The sequence below is a fragment of the Misgurnus anguillicaudatus genome, chromosome 6 (assembly GCF_027580225.2).
Source record: "Misgurnus anguillicaudatus chromosome 6, ASM2758022v2, whole genome shotgun sequence".
Classification (NCBI taxonomy): domain Eukaryota; kingdom Metazoa; phylum Chordata; class Actinopteri; order Cypriniformes; family Cobitidae; genus Misgurnus; species Misgurnus anguillicaudatus.
The window spans coordinates 2,379,292-2,403,666 of NC_073342.2; the positions used below are offsets into that span (position 1 = coordinate 2,379,292).

The following is a 24,375-nucleotide window of genomic DNA, read 5'->3' on the forward strand; positions in this document are numbered from 1 at the left end:
CGGTTTTCGAAAAGCTATGTGAATATGAAATGTAGCGCGCGCACGGCAGAGAGGGAGACCTTTGCTGCGAAAAGCAGTAGGCAAGGCGAGTAGTATGTCCGAATACATAGTATTCGAAAAACAGTATGCGACTACTTCCGGTTAGACTTTGCAGTGTGCATACGATGGATGCTTCACTATCCCATGATGCCCCGGACGAGGAGTTATCCAACGAAGAAGAAGAGGCACGCGGCTGTTTTCGCGCTGAAATGACACGACAGCTGTGTCCCAATTCAAGGGCTGCGACCTTATAAGTGTCAGGTTTAAAATATTTACGAACCTTAACAAAAACAAGACAAACTCAGACCACGAATGAGGTTACAATATTCTGCAGGGAGAACCCAGATTGAGACGTTTCATCAGGAAACATCTCAACTGTCTCTCGACTTGAGCCTCTCTGCGGACTGTTTTTATTTAGGATTTAATCACTGGTTCACTCGGTTCAAGGTCGAACCTCACAGACTTTCACAATTGTAACAACATCACACATTTTGCTAAGTCTAGAAAAATAGTATTGACTACATTTTACCAAAAACAGATAGTAACTTGATGATGCAGTTTGATGATGCAGTTACCAAAGGTCATATGATAACAAAAGAACATTCTACGTACTTTTTCACCTTGGCAGGTTTTCTCTGAGTAGCTAGTAAGACAATATGATTCTAATACATTCATAAATCTAACCAAGGATTATACATTCATAAATGGTAACATAAAACATTCAAATATGTAATAAGAAATACATAATATGTAATAAGAAAATACATTTTCTCCAACAATAAGCATGGGACCTTAAAGATGAGCACTCGGTCTTTCAAGGTGGCAGCCTCAGAAGTTCGCTAAGAGAACTGAAATGAGACGGTCTAACCTTCGGAAGACCCATAATTGGCGTCACCTGCTGCACGCGCCTGTCAACAGGACATACCGGAAACGTTTCTGACTTATTAAAATAAATATGAAATCAGAAAAATATTAATTTAGTTTAGAAAATATGACACGTTGATGTAGATTAAACTATTCAACAGTATATTAAATTAATCAACATTAGAAATATATGCATAATAAAAATAATAATATTAACACAAAACATAACTTATAATACTAAAACAGTGACAAGAAAAAATGTTTTCTGAAAAATACACTTTTTTTAATAAAGGTTTTAATTGTTTATTTTAGAATATCCAGCCGTTATATGCAGCCGTTGCAGGCGCGCAATGAATCTTGGAATATCCTCGGCTGTTAAGGATCCATTCGTTCTATCCTTAACATCACGGAGAAATGAGGACGCATTTTGAGGCTTCATTATAAGCATCCTTTGAATTGGGACGTCCTTACCAGCCTCAAGTCGCGCTGCTGTGACGCAATCGGTCTTAAAATACGTCCTTAGAAGGTCGCAGCCCTTGAATTGGGACACAGCTGACGTGATGAGGACGTATGTCACGTGATGTAACAACATGGCGGATGTAGTACGTCCGAATCTCATTCATACTACCAGGATTCATACTATACAGTACCTACTGTTTCAACGCCAAGTAAGTAGGTACTTCATCTAATTCAGTACCTACTATACAGTATGCGGTTTCGGACGCAGCCCTTGCGTCTGTAGCTGTGTCCCAATTCAGGGGCTGCGACTTTCTAAGGACGTATTTTAAGACCGATTGCGTCACAGCAGCGCGACTTGAGGCTGGTAAGGACGTCCCAATTCAAAGGATGCTTAGAATGAAGCTTCAAAATGCGTCCTCATTTCTCCGCGATGTTAAGGATAGAACGAATGGATCCTTAACAGCCGAGGCTATCCCAAGATTCATTGCGCTCCTGCAACGGCGGCTGGATATTATAAAATAAACAATTAAAACCTTCATTAAATAAAAGTGTGTATTTATCAAAAAAAAGTTTGTCACTGTTTTAGTATTATAAGTTATGTTTTGTGTTAATATTATTATTTTTATGATGCATATATTTCTAAGGTTGATTAATTTAATTGAATATACTGTTGAATAGTTTAATCTACATCAACGTGTCATATTTTCTAAACTAAATTAATATTTTTCTGATTTCATATTTATTTTAATAAGTCAGAAACGTTTCCGCTATGTCCTGCTGACAGGCGCAGCAGGTGACCCCAATTATGGGTCGTCCGAAGGTTAGACTGTCTCATTTCAGTTCTCTTCGAGAACTTCTGAGGCTGCCACCTTGAAAGACCGAGTGCTCATCTTTAAGGTCCCATGCTTATAAGGTCGCAGCCCTTGAATTGGGACACAGCTTGTGTGTGTGTGTGCCTCATTAAGCACATGTAAAACAGAGAGCATCCTGATTGGCCTGTTTCGGTAAATCAACCAATCAATTGTCAGTGTGGGTGGGCTTTTATCTCTTCTCCCAAATCATATTAATCAGTGTATCTAGAAACAGGAGCACCATGGCAGAGGGAGAATGCCCCAAAAGCGAAAATATAAGACACATTTTACACCAGACTACACAAAAGTGTATCCCTGTCTTAAAAGAGTTAAAATCTTGCATTGTGTAGAGTTTGTAACAGTGACTTCAGCTTTTCCCATGGCGGGTTAAATGATTGTAAAATACATGTTGAAGTGAGTTCAACAAGTTTAATTTCATGTGCATATTTGCTAGTTGCTATTTAGACCTGTTTAAAGTTGCAATGGAATATAAATAAAAACAGTTTACATAAATAGTATAAGCAGCTTTAATAAATTGTAAACCTGATTTACATATTTTAACATAATGAAAAAATAATTGCGTAACACTTTACAATAAGGTTCATTAGTTAAAGAGACACAAGGCAGCATTTTTATGTTAATAAATCATCTTCGTAAGTCTGTATATGGTTAAATGACTCATTACATGACGAATGAAGACTCTCTCGCCCACCCCTACCGTCTGTAGGAAGAATACCCCACTTGCAAGTTCGCTGTATCCGACCCGGTGTCCTTCAGTCTCGTAAAGTCTCAGATATAGAAAGCATGTACTCCCAGACACTAGGGGGAGCTAGTAGAGAAATAATACTCAGACTTGCCTTGTGTCCCTTTAACACATGAACTAATAATAAACTGCACTTATAGCATAAAGCAATTTTTTATCTTTGTTAATGTTAATAATACATTTATTTAAATCTTGTTAACATTAGTTAATGCACTGTGAACTAACATGAAAAAACCATGAACAGCTTTATTTTTATTTACTAACGTTATCAAAGATTAACAAATACAGTAACAAATGTACTGCTCACGGTTAGTTAACAAATAAGAATTGAAAAAAAAAGAGAATTGTAAAGTGTTGCCAATAATGGCATAGGCCTATAGAAATATTATGCTATGGGGGGGGGGGGGTGGCTTGTGAGCAAACCAATTGGTCAGGTCATCGATATGTCCAGGTTTTTTATCAGACATGGGTGGCAACCCTAAGGGTATCACATTTTGAAAAATGCTAACGGTAGCCGGCCCGTCTAGCAATTAAATCATGATCCCACCCTCCAGTCAAATCGCCATCCAAAGTCACGCCTCTTTCAAAACACATACACGCACAAATCAAACGGTCACATCTCATGTCTCATTCACCACTGAGAAATTTTTACAGTACATTACCAAAATAACCAACATAAACAACTGGTTTACATCAGAATTAGTTTAAGCACACTTTCGGTTGTGTAGACGTAGTAACTATATCGTTACACTAATCCGTAAACGAACACAAATTTCATAAGCAACACAATGTTTCATCAAAGTAGAATATCTGAATCTATCTCAATATATCGTGTACCTACCTTACCAAAATAAACAGTGCAACAACCCTTTCAGACCAACAACCCTTTTTGCCTCCTGCAGCTGTTTGCATGTCGTGGTAAAGCAGTAAAGTTACCGATGTTAATTTGGGTTTTTGCTCTTGCTGATCCAGACTTGCTGTGCCTCCTGTGTAGGTTGTCAATTCAACTGAAAAATTTGCCATTCTCCCTGTTTACAGGAGGTGAGCGCACGTGAACACGCTGATGACGTATGGTGTCTGCATGGACTAGCTGCGCGGTGGGCATTCAAATTACGCTTAAGTTTGAAAGACATAAAAGGTAACGTCCGTTTGGACCGAAATCTTTTAGCTATAAATATTTTTAGGGGAAAAGGCGAAAAAACATACATTAATGTCTCAAATTTTGTTACAATCTATCTTTACAAATATTAAATGTATTATTCATATGTTGGTGTATCGATGAGCTAAAGTAGTTTGATTAAAGCAACACTAAAAAGTTTTTGCTCTTTGCTCCCCCTACAGGTTGGAAGCGGAATTTTCCATTACCACTGTCGTAAATAATTTAGCCTACTGCAGCAAAGCTGGCTCTGATTGGATTGTAGGTCCGCCGTAAAGCAAGTTTTTGTAGTTTTCACTCGAACTACAGGACCACGACCCGACGGTTGGGAACTTCTTTAGTGCGGTTTTGGCCGATAGAGGGCTGCAAAGCAAATGTGAAAGTGCCGTTCACCCTGTTTCGAGTGGATGAACGACTGAAATTTGTTGGAAACTTTATTTTAAGGTAAAAAAACTCTTTAGTGTTGCTTTTAAAAAGAATTTGAATAAGTATGACTCGCTTAATAAAATTGACAATACTCACGTTTCTTCAAATGTTTATCCGATCAAATTTGATAGGAGGCGCTATCTCAAAAAAATAGGGGTCAGAGAATGCGGGTCTCTGGGTGGGGGACTGTAGCTGCAGGCTCTGCCTACTTTAAGCTTCAAAAACGATTATCAGAAACCCATGGGTGACATCACGGACAATACGTCCATCTTTTTTACAGTTTATGGGTACTATGCAATGGAACAGTGCCATAAGTGGACCCGTGAAGACCTCTAGGGGATGTTTACACTTGGTATTAAGATGTGTTTTCATGGTTTCATGGATGCTGGGTGACAAAAGAGTGAAATGTATCTTCTCGTCTACACTTACTAAGTAGGTATGTGTGTTTAAATTATGGGCATTTAAAATAAATACTGTTCAGATGTGCCACTGCTGAGAAAATACAGTAGGCCTAAACTTTACAAATATCTCCATTAACAGCTCTGACCCCACCTCTAAGACAGAATAGCTGACAGAATCCACTATTCCAGGAATATGAATGATTTAAAGCAACCACGTTGATCAAGATTTTGCTCTCTGGATAGATTTTTGAGATTCTGCTGCTGTGCAGAAACAGTGACCACTTATGTCCCTGACAGACAAAGAGAAGAGACTGAAAGTGAACTACAATGGAGGGCTTGTATTGCGCTGAAGGGGGTGGAGAGTGAAAGAAAGCAAAGAGGTTAAAGCTATGGGGGAAGCTATGATTGCAAACTTTAATCCAGCCACACCTAATATCTCTGAACACTTAGTTCCAGCCTCAGGCATTGCATTTCAGAACACTGACATCAGAACAGCCATGTGCTTACCTGTTTAAAGAACAGAAGTGTGTCCTCTTTCAAAGGGTGTATGGCAGGTCAATGAATCATACAAGCACACCTTATCATCTGTGGTTGTCTCATTCACTGGCATGGCAACACCATTCAAGTCCAAGACATTTGAAAGGTCCTAGCATATTTTACTGCACATTAAGATTTTTATTGATTTGATTAAAATACAGTATTTAGTGCCTTGCTCATAGGCAGTGTAATACAGTAATTTATAAAAAATCAGTTTATAAATAATCCTTTCCAAAGTTACAAGCTTTATATTATATAAAAGGTCTGTTTGGGGGATTTATGTTGTGCCACTCTTCCAGTTTTATCATGGAGCTCATGAAAAGGATAAGAACAGAGTGATACCACCACATGTCAAATCACATGTGTATTAAAATGGCTACTTTATTCTTATAAAGATGTCACTGGTGCATACTGTATTTGACATAAATGAGAAATGGTAACAACAGTGAAACAAAAGTAACAATAACATAAGTGATGATTTGAGATGTTAAGGTGACTACTTTTATACTTTAGTTTTAACTGTCAAAAAGTACAAACAAATGAATGAGATATTTTAGAGAGTACAGCATGAATAATAACATGTCTTTTGATGTATAATAATGTTTAATACTGTCTTTTGATGTACTGTTGCACTGTGTTACTATCACCGGAGTGATTATTTCAAGTAATGTGACAACTGTCAGGACTCCATCACCAGCACCATATCCTCATCGTTCACTCCTCCCCCTCGTTCACACTCACCAGAGTATTAACCCTCATCACCTGTGCCCCATCATCTCACTATATATATACTGCATTCTCCCATTCACTCTCTGTCTGGTCTCGTCAATGAGTACGTTTACATGCACAGCATAAGCGGATAACTATCAAAAATCTGCTTATTACAGAAAAGTTTACATGCAAATCAATAAGCCGGCTATGCAGACAACTGCGTTCACATGGGACTTGCAGAATTATCAGTTTTCTCGCAGGCAGTGACGTCACCACCTATCGTACACAATAGTCGTTCAAAAAGTCAACGGCATATCTGTCTTAAGCTGTAATGTTGCATCTCTTGTCGTGTCTGCAGAACCTGTAAATGTAACGTGAGCTGCTATTTTAACAGTTTCTCTGCCAACTGCTTAAGTCGAGCGGAGACTTTTATGCGTTACTTTGCGCTTACTTCCGCGTGTGACGTTTATCTTTCATACGCGGAGACATGCGCACATGGACAAAACCGTGAGAAAGCCGGTTAAGGTGTTTACATGCCACGCGAAATCGGCGTAATGAGCAAAAAACTACCTGTGACGATCAGTTTTTGCTTACGCCAGTTATGGGCTTTCCCCGATTAAAGAAAACCGATTTACGCATTTACATGACCCCACGTGTTATCAGTTTATTAAGCATAATCGGCGTAAGACTGTGCATGTAAACGCACTCACTGTTAGACGCTAGACTCAACCTGAGATACCTACCTTTGGACTTCGTCCTGCCTTCATTATCATTGCATCCGCTTCGACATATCATCCTCCCACTCCTGCAAACAACAACCAAATAAGAATACATTCGTAAATATGGTTTTGATGTGTATTACATTAAAAATAAATTTTACTCTTATTTTTAAAGTCACACATCTAAACATGACATATGGGAAAAAATATTTTGGAATTTTATTTAAATGATCATTAAAAAGAAAAATGACAGTTATAAATTTTCAGACAACATCCTATGATGCTCAAAGTATACTAAAAAGAAGTTTATCAAACACTGGGGAAATAAATGAGGATGTTTCTGTATAATAATCTTGTTATATTCCTATTGAGCCACATAAGGACATTTTTGGGAGAGTGAATGCATATAGTTTAAAGCAACACCAAAGAGTTTATTTTTACCTTAAAATAACGTTTCTAAAAAAGTTTCTGTCGTTCATCCACTCGAAACAGGGTGAACGGCACGTTCACATTCGCTTTGCAGTCCTCTATCGACCAAAACCTCACTAAAGAAGTTTCCAACCGTTGGGTCACGGTCCTGTAGTTTGAGTGAAAACTACAAAAACTTGTTTTACGGCAGTGGAGCATCCTGCAGCCTGTGGGTGGAGCATACTCGACAGGTACATAAAGGAAAAATAAAATTACCTAGCGTTCATGCAGCTTTTCAATTGTCATCATGGCGGAGCCTGCAAAGAAAAGGTTTCATTTCGGAGGAGGCGAAGAAAAGAAAAGTAGGCTAAATTATTTACGACAGTGGTAATGGACAATTCCGCTTCCAACCTGTAGGGGGAGCAAAGAGCAAAAACTCTTTAGTGTTGCTTTAAACTTGGGGCATTCTCAGTTAAAGGCGGAGTCCACGATGTTTGAAAAACTCTTTGGAAAAGGAGACGGGCCGACTACCAAAACACACTTAGCCAATCAGCAGTAAGGAGCGTGTCTACTAACCGACATCCTTGCCGGGTTGCATATTGCCGGGTTGCGTATTGCTAACTAAATTTATTTACAAAAATGCAATCATTTCAGCTTTTTGCTCAAAATTAGGTATTTTTGAAGAAACCTACCCATATTTAAGAGGTTATGAAAAGAGAACAAATGAAGATTGGATGTGACGTTTTTTCACAGTTTTGTTTGCTTGTTTGTTTGAAAGACAGAGGGTCTGTTCTTTCATTTGATAAATTTGTATGTTTATATATTTACAGAAGAACATTTTCCTGGAAGGCTTTTTGTAAAACTTGCTGGGGGCAACATTAAAAAAAAGGCGGGGAATGAGTGAAGTGACATCTGATTCTGTATAATTCTACATAATTCTTAAGAACAGCATCATAATTTTCTTTTATAAGGGTCAGTATGTTGTTATAAGTTATAACCACATATTATGTGGTTAAAACAACATATTTTCTCATTATCATTTAAATGACATTTTCTCACGCTGTTTGATTAATCGACACTTCAATACAAAACTGACGGGAACGGATAAAAACTGCAACATCTGAAATGTTGGATTTTGATTCTGGAAGCTGGATTTGTTGTCAAAGTGTAATCCGACCCCAGCAATAAACTTCAGGGCTTACAGTAGCTCTGCTGTATCTCCAGTGTGGATCCGCCCTGCAGTCTGTTGTCTGGGTGGGGCATTTATTAAATTGCTTCTGTAGCTTTTTATATATGAATTGAACAGAATAAAGGCACTGTTGCCTCACAGCAAGAAGGTCTCCGGCTCAAGCCCCGACTAGGGCAGGTGGCCTTTCTGTGTGGAGTTTCTATGTTCTCCGTGTGTTAGCATGGGTTTACACTGGGTACTCCGGTTTCCTTCCACAGGCCAAAAACATGCAAGTTAGGCAGAGTGGAGATGCCAAATTGTCCATCCCCCAACCTGTGTATGGATCAACTTGTCTGAATAAAACTTGTGTATGGATTAACTTGTTCTCGTCATGAATATAGCCATAGATGCTGGAATGGCGTAAAGAAATAAAGGAAGAAGAACAGATTAAAGGACACATTTTTATTTCTTGAAAAAGGAGAATTTCGTGAGCAAAATATTACATAATGTACTGTATACCTGTATATCTTTTTAATACAGTGGAACACTTCAGTAAGGCTATAGTGTAAAATCCATACATATTATATATTTCTTAGATTAAATATTTCTTTAATCACACCCTTCAAATCAGGTCATTGCACAGAGAGGTGTTTTTTTCATTCTGCTTTTATCCGCTTTTTATACACTCTCACTGCACCCTACCTGAGTAGTAGTAGAATTTATTGTCCCATAGGAAATTTGTCCTAGACACATACAGTACAATACAGTGACTGCTGATGACATAAATCATAGAACATAAAATATGAATTACAAAAATAAGTAAAAAGTATTTATAATAATTTCCATAAATCAGGAAATAATGTTATTACATATGTTTTGTAGTGAAGATGAGAATGGTCCCTAAAAATTATGCAACTGATTAAGCCCATTGTTCATAACTCAAGAAATATTTAGCTATTTTTTTACGTTTAATTAAGAAAAAATAGAGAAGTGGTAACCACCTTGTCAGGATCCTGTCAGAATCTTGTTTTGTTTTAATGTCTAGTTCATTTTGACAGGGTCATGACATCCCCATATACTTGTCTTCTGTCTGTGTGGAGAGTGACGGGACCTGTGTTGTGTATGCGTGCCTTGTGCTCTCTCCTGTCTTCAGTCTTGACCCCACCCTCTTGTTTCCTTTTTAATTATTCATGATTAGTTAATTCCCTTCAGCTGTCTGTTATTGTTCCTTTAGTTTTCCCTGTTTAATGCCATTGTGTCTGATGTCTTGTGCTGGTTCATTGTGTATCGTGAGATGTGTCTTGTTGGTCTAGTCATGATTATTTTCTATGTTTTGTCATTGTTTGCCCCCTCGAGGGAATTTATGTTTTAATAAACGTATTTTAGTTACGAGCTGTCTGCACTTGGGTTCTATCCATCTCCACACCCTGACACACCTTAACTTTGCAAGTATACTGTTTGTAAAACAGTTTGTGAGTTTCTAGAGATTTATATGGACCCAGTCCAGAAGCAAGATAGTTTACCATCTCCAGATATATGAAAGCTTTCTATAATTTACTACCACCAGTCTCTATCGTTAAATGGTTAGTCCATTTTCTTTAAAAAAATTCAGATAATTTACTCACCACCATGTCATCCAAAATGTTGATGTCTTTCTTTGTTCAGTCGAGACGAAATTATGTTTTTTGAGGAAAACATTCCAGGATTTTTCTCATTTTAATGGACTTTAATGAACCCCAACACTTAACACTTAACTCAACACTTAACAGTTTTTTCCAACGGAGTTTCAAAGGGCTCTAATCGATCCCAAACAAGGCATAAGGGTCTTATCTAGCGAAACGATTGTCATTTTTGACAAGAAAAAAATATATACTTTTAAACCACAACTTCTCGTCTATCTACAGTCCTGTGACGAGCCGGCGCGACCTCACATAATTGCATAGTGACGTTGAAAGGTCACGTGTTACATATATGAATTGCACATTAGCGAACGATTTTAAACAATAAACTGACACAAAGACATTAATTAGTATCATTCTACATGCAACGTCGGAACGGTCCTCTTTCTCCACACTTGTAAACACTGGGGCGTAGTTTCGATATGTTATCCGTGACCTCTTGACGTGATGACGTTTTGCGTGAGGTCCCGCTGCCGCATCACAGGACCGGAGATAGACGAGAAGTTGTGGTTTAAAAGTATATATTTTTTTATTTTTCTTGCCAAAAATGACAATCGTTTCGCTAGATAAGACCCTTATGCCTCGTTTGGGATCGTTTGGAGTCCTTTGGGACTCCGTTGGAAAAAACTGTTAAGTGTTGAGTTAAATGTTAAGTGTTGGGGTCCATTAAAGTCCATTAAAATGAGAAAAATCCTGGAATGTTTTCCTCAAAAAACATATTTGCTTCTCGACTGAACAAAGAAAGACATCAACATTTTGGATGACATGGTGAGTAAATTATCTGGATTTTTTAAAGAAAATGGACTAATTCTATCCAAACACCGTTGCTCGTTGGCATTCTGTTGTCCTTGTAATGCACACTTTACATTTTTCTTCTCTAGCCTATATAATTATGTCTTCGTACTATCCAGATTTTATTGCCTTAAATAAAACTACGCGTCGTGAAGTACGATTCTCTATGGAAAACGTATCTTTTTAACGACATAATATCTCGTTATTATGAGAAACTGTTTAAACGACACATTTCGCTATAACGGCATAATTGAGTAAATCATTTTTATTGCTAGATTGACTAAAATCATGTAATGCAGTAATTGCGTCAAATTCTTTGTCACGTTCAAAAAAGCAGAAAAACGCAGAACAGTAAAGATGAAAGCCAGAGGCTGAGCAGGTAGAGGCACGGCTGAGGGTGGAGACGGGTGGAGGAGGGAGGGACGCAGCGAGTAAAGTTCCTCCCTTATAAACATCCACAAACCCACCCGAAGAACTTTAACTGTATTTTAATCTCAAAAACAAAACCCGAACTCAGCACCGTAATGGGATCGTACAGGACTTTAAGCTTGCCGCTTCTCAGCTTCATAGGATGGACTTTGATCTCTGCATTCAACCTGGACGAGGAAAATGTTATCAGGAAAACGGGAGAACCCAACAGCTTGTTCGGGTTTTCCCTCGGCATGCACCGACAACTCGTACCTGCTGATAAACGAATGTAAGCAAACATTTCATTCTGTTTAGGAGGGCAGAATTGTTTCGTTTTAACAGTAAAACAAACAACGATATGTCGTTTGGGTGGTCGATCTTTTGCAACGTACACCGCGTGTCATACTGCATGTTTGTTGCTTGCTTACTACTAAGTTTTAAGTATGAGACCTGAAGAGAGACATACAGTATGCGCTTTAAGGTGACCTTCAACTACCCACTGGTTCTATTTTGTGATTGCACAGACGGCCACATGCAAGCATTTGAGCTTAATGCATTTTATTAGATGCATTTTATCTGTTATGCAATGCGCAGCGTCAGAGTCCATAAGAATGACAACCGCATTCAAGCAAAGGTTTGTGTCAATACAAGTTAACTTTATTCACAGTGTGCTGTGCTCGTTACTTGCCTCTTGGTCTGTGGTAATAAACGTTGTGTGCATATTTAGGTTTCATGCAGCATATTTCACCCTTTTATTTTTTTCTCCGTTCTTTTGGCAATGTTAGTTTGTAGGCGGGGTCCTTGGGGTTGTTTAAAGCAAACAGAATGTAGCGCGTTTCAGAAAACCATATTAATGCATTGAAAATTGTCAGAGTTTAGTTTGATGTGCTCTGTTGTTTTACAATAAAACACACCCTTGCTATGGTAACACTTAATTTTTTGTTTCTAACACACACGTGAAATAATGTGTGCAGAAGCCTGTTTATCATTCCTAAAACAAGCCACCACTGAGCTCATGTTAATCCTGCAGAGAGTATGGAAGTATTTTCTGAACTATTTAGGAGACTTCTGACAGAATGATTAGAAATATACAGTTAAATTCAAATTTGCACTTTTTACAGGTGTAAGGAAAAGTAGACAAACTAAATATATTGGAAACGCCACTTTTCCCAACCTCTCTTATCTGACATTATTCATTTTTTTTATACCAGCATTTTATTTTTATGGATTTATGATGGCGAGGGATCGACTATATTTAACACACATTTCAATCCACACCCAGTGTATGAGAGTCACATTTTTTGTTACTGAAAGTTCCTCTGACTCATATCCGTGGTCTGGGGCTAGGCTGGCTGTGCTGGAGCACAACAAATGGGTTTATCAAGAACATATGTCCTACAGGTGTGTGTATATGCAGAGGTGATTCACATAACTGCAGGGAAGGGTAGGGCAGGGTAGGGCAGGGTGTGCATGTTGTACTGATGTTACATTCTTTGGCCTGTCATAGCTGGCAGGAAGGAGCTCCGACTTGCTAACATAAGCAGTTTGTGTTTGTCTAACACCTTGGCAGGTTCCTGCAATTCCTTTGTGTGGGGAACTTGCCTAAAAAGTGTATTCTTGTGTGTGCTCACTACAGAAATACATCTTGATAATGAATCTTAACAGCAATGTGTTAACCTACACACAAACAATGACTGCGTTTTAATGCACCATCATAATGCGTAAGGAGAGTAAGAAGTTAATGTCAGTAAGATGTTTACATGATTGGAAGCTACAGTAACCTCTTCACGCCTGTGTTTGTTATTAGCTCATAGCTCAATGCAGAGCACAAATGATGAACTCACATATACTGTCCACTGTTTTAATGTACTTAAATGACAAACACGTTCTTATGGACACATTTTGTTCAATTGGTGCCATGATGAAGACAGAAATATTTTGACAGTGCCTGTAATGGTTTTATACGCTGCTGTGGTGTTTTTTGAGTTGTTTCTGAATGTAGGCAAGTCAAGTTCAGGGAAAACATCCTAATGTCAAGTTCGTGCTTAAGGTGCGTGACAATAACACACTTCAGTTGTAGATGCGTTTAAAGTGTTTACATGATCGCGTACTGCGGTTAAAAGCAGTGAGTCGCACCTGATTTAATGAAATTATACTTGCTATGATTAGGAGCTTAATTGCATTATTTTTGTCGTAGTATTGTGTTTAGTTAAGGGAATGTATAATCGCAATATTGCCAAAATATTAATTCCCATTATAATTGCATTATGAGGGTGCATGTAAATGTGGTCATTAACTTATTTGTTATTGGATTCTTCACTTTAATACCTTAGTTATTGTTTTTGGGTGAGTTTTGTGGTACTGAATGATCAAAGAACTGAAGTGTTTACTGGCTTCATTCATATTTTAATGAATAACGTTAACGGGACAGTATTTAGGATTTTCCCCCGTCTAGTGGTGAAATTGTATTTTGCATTCAAACGAATAGTGCTCTCCAGCGCCTCGATTTTCCAAATGCGTTTTGCAACTAGTTGTAGCCATTATGTACTCACTGATCTCCTTGTCTGTTTTAGCTGGTTCACGTGTTCTGAATAAAAACCCATTGTGGAAACGGGTTGCGGTAGGCTAGTGCTTCATTTGACACCAATGAGGACATATTTATGAATAAAGACATTCATTTTGACTAATAAAATACTTAAAAACTACACATTGTCATTTTAAGCAAAAAAAAAAAAAAAGGAAAAAGGCACCTTGATTCTAGATTAACAAAGAAATTAATTCAAATGAATTAATTCTATCACAAAAATGGTTTCCAAATCACCGTAATAAAATATTGTTCGTGATTCTGATTGCTATAAAGCAGTGTTTCCCAACTGCAGTCTGCCCTCTCCCAATTTTAAATGTCCTCCCTATAAAACACCTGTGCTACATTCAGCCCAAAAAAAGTTTACACAACGTTTTGTAAACAGTAACAGATGGTTGTGATTTGAATACCCTGTTCTGATAAGTTGCACATACAGCAGCTAAGAAGGCCATTCTTTGTGTTCTTTCCAGAGCCTGATGAAATCAGTATAAATATATTTTTAATATACTTTTAATTCTGCAAAATATGCTTAATGTTATAGTCACTGCCCTTGCCGTCCAGAATAAGAGAACATTTCAACTTGGACCCATTGTGTGAGCTGTCTCTTTAAGGGGATAGTTCGGCCAAAATTGATATGGAGCCCATGATTTGCTCACCCCGAAGCTGTCTGAGATGCATATGTCCATCATTTTTCAGACGAACACATTGTCAGTTATTTTAGAAAATGTTTTAGATATTTCAGTTAATCAAATGTGAAGTTATGGGGTCCACGTCATTAAAGTCAAAAAAATGTGCATATATCTTCCAAAAAATAAACCAACACGGCTCCATGATGATAAACAAAGGCCTTCTGAGGGTAATCCGTGCAGTTTTGTTGTAGAAAAATCCACATTTAAAACTTTATAAACGAAAATAACTTGCTTCCGGTAATGCTTTTAATTCTAAAATACATGAAAATGTGAAAACGTTGGACATATGCATCTCGGACAGCTTGGGGGTGAGTAAATCATGGGCTTAATATCATTTTTGGCCGAACTATCCCTTTAATACCACATGGTTTTATACATGTTGCTGCTGATTGGGCTGACATTTTTGACACACCCGCCCACCAAACAAGAGAAAATGTATCTCAAACCCATTGCACACTGTTTCCAGGAATCATGTTTTTCAACCCAGAAAGCATAGCAAAACGTGCGCACCAGTTAGAGCTTGAATGAGCCTCTGATTCAACTCATTAACCTCCTTCCCGAATGTTAAAGGGGACATATCATGAAAATCTGACTTTTCCTTGTTCAAGACAAGTTTAATAGTTGGGTCTCCAGTGGTTCTATCAACCTAAAAATGTGAAAAAGATCAACCCAGTAAATCATAAACCATTTTCTGCAAGCCTGTGAAAAAATAGTTTATTGAAATTTGAGTTAAAACTTTACATACATGTATGTACTCTAGGGCAGTGGTTCTCAAAGTGTGGTACGCGAGCTCTCACCTAATGGTACGGAGGAATCAGTGAATGTTATGTAAATTCACAAGTTCGCCAGCCTATTAAAGGGATAGTTCACTTTAAAATTAAAATTACACAAAAACACAAAAGAAGATATTTTGAGAAATGATGGTAAACACACAGAAGATAGTGACCCTTGACTTCCATAGTAGGAATAAAAAATAGGATGGAATTTAATGGGTACCGTCAATTGTGTGCTTACCGTCATTTGTCAAAATACTTCCAAAATATTTTGTTCCTACTATGGAAGTCAATGGTCACTATCTGCTGTGTGTTTATTATTATTTCTTAAAATATCTTCTTTTGAAATTCAAACAGGTTTTAAACAACATGTGGATGAGTAAATGATGACAGATTTTCATTTTAACTATCCCTTTAATGCCACGTTCCAGGCAATTTGTAACCTGTTTTACCAACCTTCTACCCATATAAGTGCACTTGAACTACAGTCAAACCCGTGACTTCCCACTCGTGAACTCGTACTAGATCGATGTAATCTCAATTTTGAGTCGTGGTTTTGAAGTCCCGATTTACTGGCTCAAAAACCTGCCTGGAGCGCAGCATAAGTCTTAATATTAAATGTTAAATAATCTTGGTTTGCTGTCCTCGAAAGGAGCTCAAACCTACATTTAAAACTTCATTTAATGTTAAAACTAGAGCTGTCAGCATTAACCCATGTGATTAATTCTTTAATCATTAATGCATTACAATCAGTCAGTCAGACCACCAGCACTGCGGCCAGGCTTGATCTGCAGGCACAAGGTTTGTTTTAAGTGCTGTGAGGACCTTGTAACGATGGTCCGCGAGAGTCTTTCGAAAGAATACGGAGTAACGTTAGGCTACTCTGCTCTCGCAGAACTTTGTCATCAACAGCATGAGCTGCTCATCAAGACAAACACAAAAGCATGTGCGTGGATCTGTTTGGCCTGCTTGTGTGAAGCGCGGGGCTCTGAATGTGACAGATGCTTTGCCAAACCCACTATGCATGTTACAGTATCCACTTTTTTAGGGAGCAAAGGTTGCTGTGGAGTTTAGTAATCAACAATAAATCTGTATTAAATGCTCCCACTAATTATTCTACAATTTTTGTGTGTCATATTATCACCATTCATTTACAACCAAATAGTTTACTAATAGAGAGCAGCACTGTTTATAAGAACATAAAATTCCTCATAAATCTAGTGACTTATTTTTACTTTCGAAATGCCCCACATTGATGTATTTACATTTAAATGCACAAATGACTGATTTTGTTAAGTCTGATGGTAAAGGTGTGATGAGACACTTAATCTATGAGACGAGACGAGACACAAGATTTGGGTTCACGAGAACGAGACGAGATTTTTGATTTTTTTTAAGAAATCCTCAATGATAAAATAAATGATTGGTAAACTGAAATCACATTATGTTGAATGTTTAAACTAATCTAGGACTGTCCCTAACAATTATTTTGCTAATTGATAATGAAGTATTTTGATATTTTTAATAATAAAAATAGACCCAAGTTAGCAATAACCTTTAAAATTACATAATAATGACGATGCAATAATAATTTGTTCAAGTAAAGTATCAAAACATAGCCTTTGTAATAAAAAGCAGAATGTATATGTACTATAACAAATGCCTGCAGGGAGCACTAACGTACCCGCTTCTGTTACTTTCACTTTAGAATCTAAACTTTAGATGCTTAATTTTAACCAAACAACGTTTAAATCCATTTAAATCTTTAATATTTGTCCAATTCTTTATAATAGAAATTATGTAGCAACTGTTATTATTGAGCAAGAACATGCAAAGATAAACTCAGAGTGAGGGTTTAATCTGCTGAGACACCTCTGACACTGATCAACAGACAATGCGATTGCGTCACCCTCAATTTCCACCGACTGCGGAAAGGCTGCGGATCCGCTGCGGAACGGCGGCGGAGTCAATCGGTTTCCATTCAAGTCAATGTGTGTATTTCCACTGACTGCGTTCCGAATCCGTCACAGCTCCAGCCATCCGCAGCCCTCCGGCACAAATACGCAGAGCTTCTATTTTTGACGGATGCCGGACAGCTCCGCAGGGCGGAGCCATGAATTTATCGCGTGATCATACCTGAATTCACGAGATCTCGTGTTGGGATCTGGGCTGGTTTGTAATAACGTCATAATTCAACGTCATAATGGGCGTAGACAGAACTAGATATCGTGCGATCTTCATGTGAATTTGCGAGAACTCACGGGTCCTCGTAAATTCAGCACGCAGCCGCTCTGCAACAAATACGGAACCGGTGGGTATTGACGGACGGCGGAGTGCGGAGCCGTAACGCAGCGCAGCCGATCTGCAGCCGCTCCGCAGTCGGTGGAAATTGAGGGTCATCAAGCCTGGTTTATTTTAGTTAACTGAGCATTACATTCGCAAGTCATAAGCATATTACAACAATTTACGATTAACATAATATAATAGAAAACTTTATAATTGCTAATATTCTGTAATAAGACTTTATGAAATATGTAGTCTACCGTTAAACTTCAAATAATAGCCCGGCCTTTTATTTTTCCAAACCTGTCGTCACACCAGGCATCTAAAAGAGACAGGCGTCTATAAGAGACAGGCTTTTATTTTAATTGTTCCAGCATGACAGCAGGAGGTTACCACACATTACGTTTTATTTTTAATTTCAATGTGTTTAACAAATTAGTTCGTGTAATAACAACAGTCTTAAATTATTGGCAGTATAAATAAAGCAAACAAGGATATGTTTTTTCATTGGTTGTTGCGTGAAATCTTACCCAGATACAACAGTGCTATTTTCTGATTGGCTATTGTGTAGCCTCTTTCTTTTTTTTGTATTGGCTCGCTCGACTAGAACTCTAGGGAAGACGGGCTTGATAGAGAAAGAGAGCATTGCGGCCAGATACATTTTGGGCGCTGCAGCATATAAAATATGATAAATAGTGTTTCTGCGCAAGAAATACAATGTGTGGCGGGAGTGCATGCATGACAACAGACTGAAAGCCGGCTATTATCAGCGGCCTCAAAACACTACCGACCCACGGGGAAAAGTCCCGACTCTCCCGCTTGCCACTTCGCTACTGTCATCATCACCTCAATCCTGACGACGAAGCTTGTTGTGTTGTCATAGTGATGAGTAACGGAACGACTGCGTCTGTCACGTGACATCTACCGGTAAGCAAAAAAAAAACTTTAGCGTGTTCAATCTGCACCATAGAACCATTTTTAAGGCCCTTGGCATGCTTAAAATAACACAAATAACACACGGCAGACAACACACATCAGCATTGTCGGCCGTTAAGCGTGGGCTAAAGCTCAGACACAGGCGTGGCTCTGTATCAGCTCTCTAGCGCCCCCTTTCATCTAAAATGTGTAATTAGTTTTACCTACAATCCTGAAATATGGTAAGTACATTGCTCTCAACAAAACAAATAACTTTCAAATTTACAGTCATTAGCTCCGCCCAACAAGAAGTCGGCCATTTTGGATTTTATGCAGATTTTTGGGCATTTGAATGCCCTGAACTCCTCCTATGGGATTCATGCGATTGACACCAAACATGGTGAACATGATGTCAAGACATTGGAGATGCTAAATATATTACGTTTTGGTAGACATTGACAATTCTTCGTATTTTTTCTGAAAACCCTCAGGAGATAAGGGTGTTTATCCTAGAATAACATAGGTTTTAGGCGTTTTAGGAGTAAATGGGTTAAGATAATATATAAATATGCAGAATCAATGTTTATTTAGTTTCACTAATTGTTTCTATGTTTCACTATAATGTCATTTAAGTCACTATAATGATATATTTTAAATATCAGCTCCTTCAAAAGCATGTTCTGTGGCCAAAAGCAAAGCAAAAAACTCAAGGCGGTCGGTGCGCATAAACAGTGCGCATATCGCTCTCTGCCCATAGAAAATCATTCAAAAAAGGCGCCTGCAACTGCCATAAACGCGTTTGGTGTGATCAGCCCCTAACACTTTACATGGCTACTGCAGAGCTCTGTTTACACACACGCAATAGGTCTATTAGGGATGCACGGAGAGCAAAATTCTTGGCCGAAGCGAAATAAACTGAAACAGTTAGCCGAAGAACCGAACATTCGTGTTTTCCAATTGTTTTGCCAATTTTTTCAACCTTTGTATAGGTTACATTTTCAGAAAGTTCCTTTTACTAATATAACAATTTTTATTTCACAATATTTAACAATCAGCAGTTCTTTGAAATTCCAACAGGTATTATAGCATTTTTATACATGGTTCTTTACATTTTCTCTTGCACATGATGCATCTATTCTCTTTGTGTTTTAACAGTTATGAACTTTCTATTGCAGTGGTTCTCAAACTGGGGGCCGCGAGATGGTGCCAGGGGGGGCCCCAGTTTTATGACATTTTATAAAATACATTCATTTATCAAGAATTCTGTGTAATTAAACCTAAAAAATAATAAGCCAACTAACCAACAGCACTACTAGGTATAATTTAATATGTTTTGTTTAATTAAAATATTACATTTTAGAACTGTCTTTGTGATAAATTTTCTTTCGGGGGGCCGCAAAAAAATGCACTGTACACAAGGGGGGCCGCACGCTGAAAAAGTTTGAGAACCACTGGTGTACAGGATGGTTTAGGCTAATAAAATCTGCACCTGGGATGTGTCATGATTCTGCCTTCTTGTCCTTGTTTTATTATAAGTCTTGAGGCAGGATCATGAAAGGCCTATGTTTTGTGTGAAAGCTTAGGCTTTGTTTATTCAAGCCATGTGCTTTTTGTCTTGTCTCCTGACCCCACCCCTCATTTCCTCATTAATCATCCCATTGTTTGATTCATGTCACCTGTTCCCCTCTTGATTTGCTCCCTTATTTAAAGCTATGGTCTACAATTTCAAAGATTGTTCATTATTAATAACCTCGTTTAGATGCAGGATATGGTTCTACAGTAAAATCCTAACAATATGAAGAGAAAAAGAATTTAAAAAATCCATTCACTCTATTGGGTGTACAGCGGCAGAGAAGTTGACCAATGTAAGCTGTCTGGCCGGACAGCTTACATTGGTCGACTGCTCTCATCTAATCCCCGCTCCACTTGAAATTCCACCTTGAATTTCAATAGGCCTAGCGGGTTTCTGTTCGAGCTGATCGGAATTTAAACAAGATGTGCTGTGTGCTGCTATAACAATAACTCAAAACCTTAGCAATACTAACTAATAATTATTGTGCAATTAATGTGCGCTAGGTAGCACTTTTGACCAGTGTAAACGAGGCTCAGGAGGGGAAACGTATGCCAAACGTTGTTGTGAAAGTAAATAACGTCAATCAGTCATAATTGTAAGTGTTCATTCCTTCGAGGCTTTATGTGTTTACTGCTCAGTAAATCTCTGTTCCGATGTTTACTACCGGTGATCACAGCTTGACTGAGTGACGTTGTTCAGGTCATTTCCCGTTAGGAGGGATCAGGTAGCACAGAGGGGCAGGATGAGTTTTTTATAACGTACTAACCGTCTCAGGCTTTCTCGATCGATTTTCAACATCATAGACTACAGCTTTAATACCCTTGTGTTTGCTGCCCTGTGCTCGTTCGTTTTGTACCTTTCATGTGAGAAGTTTGCTGCTCTATTGTCAAGTTCAAGTCAAGTGAAGTTTATTGTCATGTTTATTGTCTAGTTTATATTCAAGTTTAGGGTTTGATGTGTCTAGTGTTAAGTATCTTGTTTATGTTTAGTTTTCCTATTTTTGTTTGCTAATAAATGTGTCTTTTGCTGTCTGCGCTTTGGTTCTGTCCTCCTGATGCCTGACAGGGATGTGCATAAAAGGTCCGGTCAACCGCATAATTCCCAAAATAACCATGTGCACACTAAAGCCTTTTTACTATGACAGTTTTAAGCAATTAAGGAAAATATGAAGAGTTTGGTTCCAAAACGCTATAAACGCCACTTTTGAAAAAAATGAGTTACTGCCAATATCAGTATTATATCAGGTCAGTATTTAAAAGTAAATTGTTAATTTTATGCAAAATCCAATATCCGCCGTGTTATTCTGTCATCTTTTTTCCCTTTTTTTCCCAAAACGCAATAAACGCCACTCCTCCTTTTCTACTGAATGCAATAAATCCGCTCCACAAATTACAGCGCACCATTCCACGCAATATAAACAAACAATGGCGGCGCGTTGAGTACACGGAATCCTAGTTTTCCTCATCTACTTTGTACTTCGTGATCAACAAAAACAAAATAATACTTTAATTGCATTGATAAACCTGTGATGGTTTTCTGTGACGGGAAATAAATGTAAGCCATTAACATCTCATAATTTACACGAGAGGCACTCGGGAGACGGGTGCTTGTTCTCCCGACAGCATCAAGCTTCTCTCATGCTAACACATTGACCCCCAGTGGATCTTATGAAAAACTTTCCATTATTTTACTCGATCAACGAAAATCGAGCAGAACAGGGACAAAGTAAGTGTTTTGATTAATGCCATTAATGTTTATTTTTTTAATCAGTGTATACCACTAGTCAACTTAATGAATAAAACATGACAAAGATGAATGCACATTTATACATTGATTGAATAGATTTATAGCATTGTCTGGATTTATTGCATTTTGTGGAAAAAATAATTTGTTTTTATAATAAATCTTTGAAAATCAAGTTATTGATTTGAATTTTTTATGTTTTTATAAACTAAAGATGCTATTTGAAAGTTTGTAACAGAAAATTGTGGTTTTCATCTTGTCACTTTCTATGTTTTACCGAAATTTGTCAAAATGGATTTATTGCGTTTTGGAACCAAACTCTTCATATATTTAGCATACTTATTTGATCAAACATACCTATTATATGTTCTCCTAAACACTGCCATGATTAATAATTACTAATGTTCTTGTAAATTGTAAATTTTTGGTTTTACAAATAAAATGATACTAGATGTGGCAGAAATCACTAAACACATTTAACATTTTGTGTGTGTGGCAATTTTAATTTGTTCAAGAAAATTACAGTAGTATTGGCAGGTATCGCCTTTTCGTATCGAATTGGAAATGAAAAAAGTGGTATCAGGACATCCCTACTCCACTGTTGATCCACTGAATTAGTAATTTGCTAGTTTGTTTTTGTATTTCTGTCTATAATTATTTGCTCTCTACCTTCTAAAAGTGCTAACAACTTAGCAAGCAAATAACAAAATAATCCTATTCTTAGAATTACAAATCTTATCTTATCAAAGTAATATACCCAATCAGATCTTCTATAAATATTACCAAATAACACCAAAAGCTGTTTTTGGCACACTTTGTAGACAAAAAATAAATAAATAAATAAATAAATAAAAAAGAAGAAAAGGGAGGGTGCTATGGCAGTTCAACATTGCAAACATGGATTCAAAGCTGCAGCAAGCCAGCAGGTAATAGGTTGGGTTGTTCCAACAAGGATAAAATTAAGCAGAGTGTATAGCTAATCTAGGGTTTGTTGATCTCAGTTTAATTTTAATGTCATATCCCAGTGGGCAGTGGGTCCAGTCAGAATGGAATTTGGCAAACTTTTCTTTCCTGTGATTCTCTAAGCTTCCTCTGTAGGAGTAGACATGTAGCTCAGGCTGAACCTCTGGGTCAGTAAGAATAAGCTGGTACAGGATGCGTCTTACAGCTCGTCTCATTTGACAAGCAACACTGCTGGATTATTAATGAATTACTTTATAATAATAAGAAGAGCTTTCTATGTTTGATGATTAGTCAGATTAGATAAACATACACATCTGAGGATATTAGTACAACATTCGTATGTCTGCACAAAATAGAAGTGAACTTAAACTAAGAGACGTGCTAGCAAAAAACTTCAAAACATGGCCATGAAAGCACAAGAATTCAAAACAACATTAATAGGCAACATTAAGACTTTGACTATTATTTCAGTAATTAGCTTTGTCATATCATCTTCTCAGCTCTTGCTTGTGTTGCATTTCAGTCTGAATCAACACCCATGGAACATTTCCTAACCAATCAGAATAAAGCATTCAACAGCCCCAATGGTATAATTTGATTTATTGGACATTTATTAATTTCACATTATAGTTTATAAATCCAATCACCTCAAACTCTCTTGGCCTTTGGACACTGTTTGTCAAAGCACTATAAAAACACTTTACGGTTTTTGCACTGATATGAAGCAAGGCTTGTGAAGATAACACATTTGAAAGAATTTCTTAACATTGTGAGAGGTTTAGAAATACTGTCTATTATTGAATCTATTGAATAAAATAAATTGTATACTATAGTATATTAATGATAGACAGTGCAGGTCTAGAGATTATTAATGTGAGCGGTGTTATAATGGTTTATGTTTCCAGTGTTGTGCCTGAACGAGTTAATTGAACGAAAGTTCATGAACTCGTTCATATTTTGGGCAAACATGAACTGAACTTACTGTATTACTGCCTGATGAACGTTACTGTGAACTCGTTTATTCTGGTGTTTGTGAACACACACTCTCCCAGTTTCATGTCGTTCAATAGGGTGCCAGATTTCTATAGAGTCTTCCAGGCGAAAACCACACTAAAACGCACCATGAACAGGCCTTAATGTGTAATGGACAAAACACCCAATCTGGCAACACCAGCCAGCAGTGTCTTGTCGCTGCATGCGTCATCAAAACAAAAACCAGCACGGAGGTGACGCATTTAGCTTCAGTGTTAAAACTGATAAAATAATTGCTGTCTGTGGTTCTATATGGGCTATAATGGCAATAATAAAAAAAAAAATGGGAAAAAAGAAATTAGTTCATTTTTGGAACTGTGAACTAGTTCAAAATTTTGAAATATGAACTATGATTTAGTTCATTTAACTATGTGTTTTTATATCTTGAGTCAGCTTATAAGGACTTATTAACCATATCCCCCAGAGTTAGATAAGCCCA

At 37.6% G+C, this 24,375-nt stretch overlaps 1 protein-coding gene across 1 annotated transcript in view; it reads left to right on the top strand.

Moving 5' to 3' along the window:
• The first annotated feature begins 11,400 nt into the window (after positions 1 to 11,400).
• Positions 11,401 to 24,375, top strand: part of itga6b (integrin, alpha 6b) — a 47,720-nt gene continuing 34,745 nt past the window's right edge. The window contains 1 exon segment of the mRNA XM_073868346.1: positions 11,401 to 11,670. Coding sequence (XP_073724447.1) covers positions 11,498 to 11,670 — 173 coding nt within the window. The 5' untranslated portion in view covers positions 11,401 to 11,497.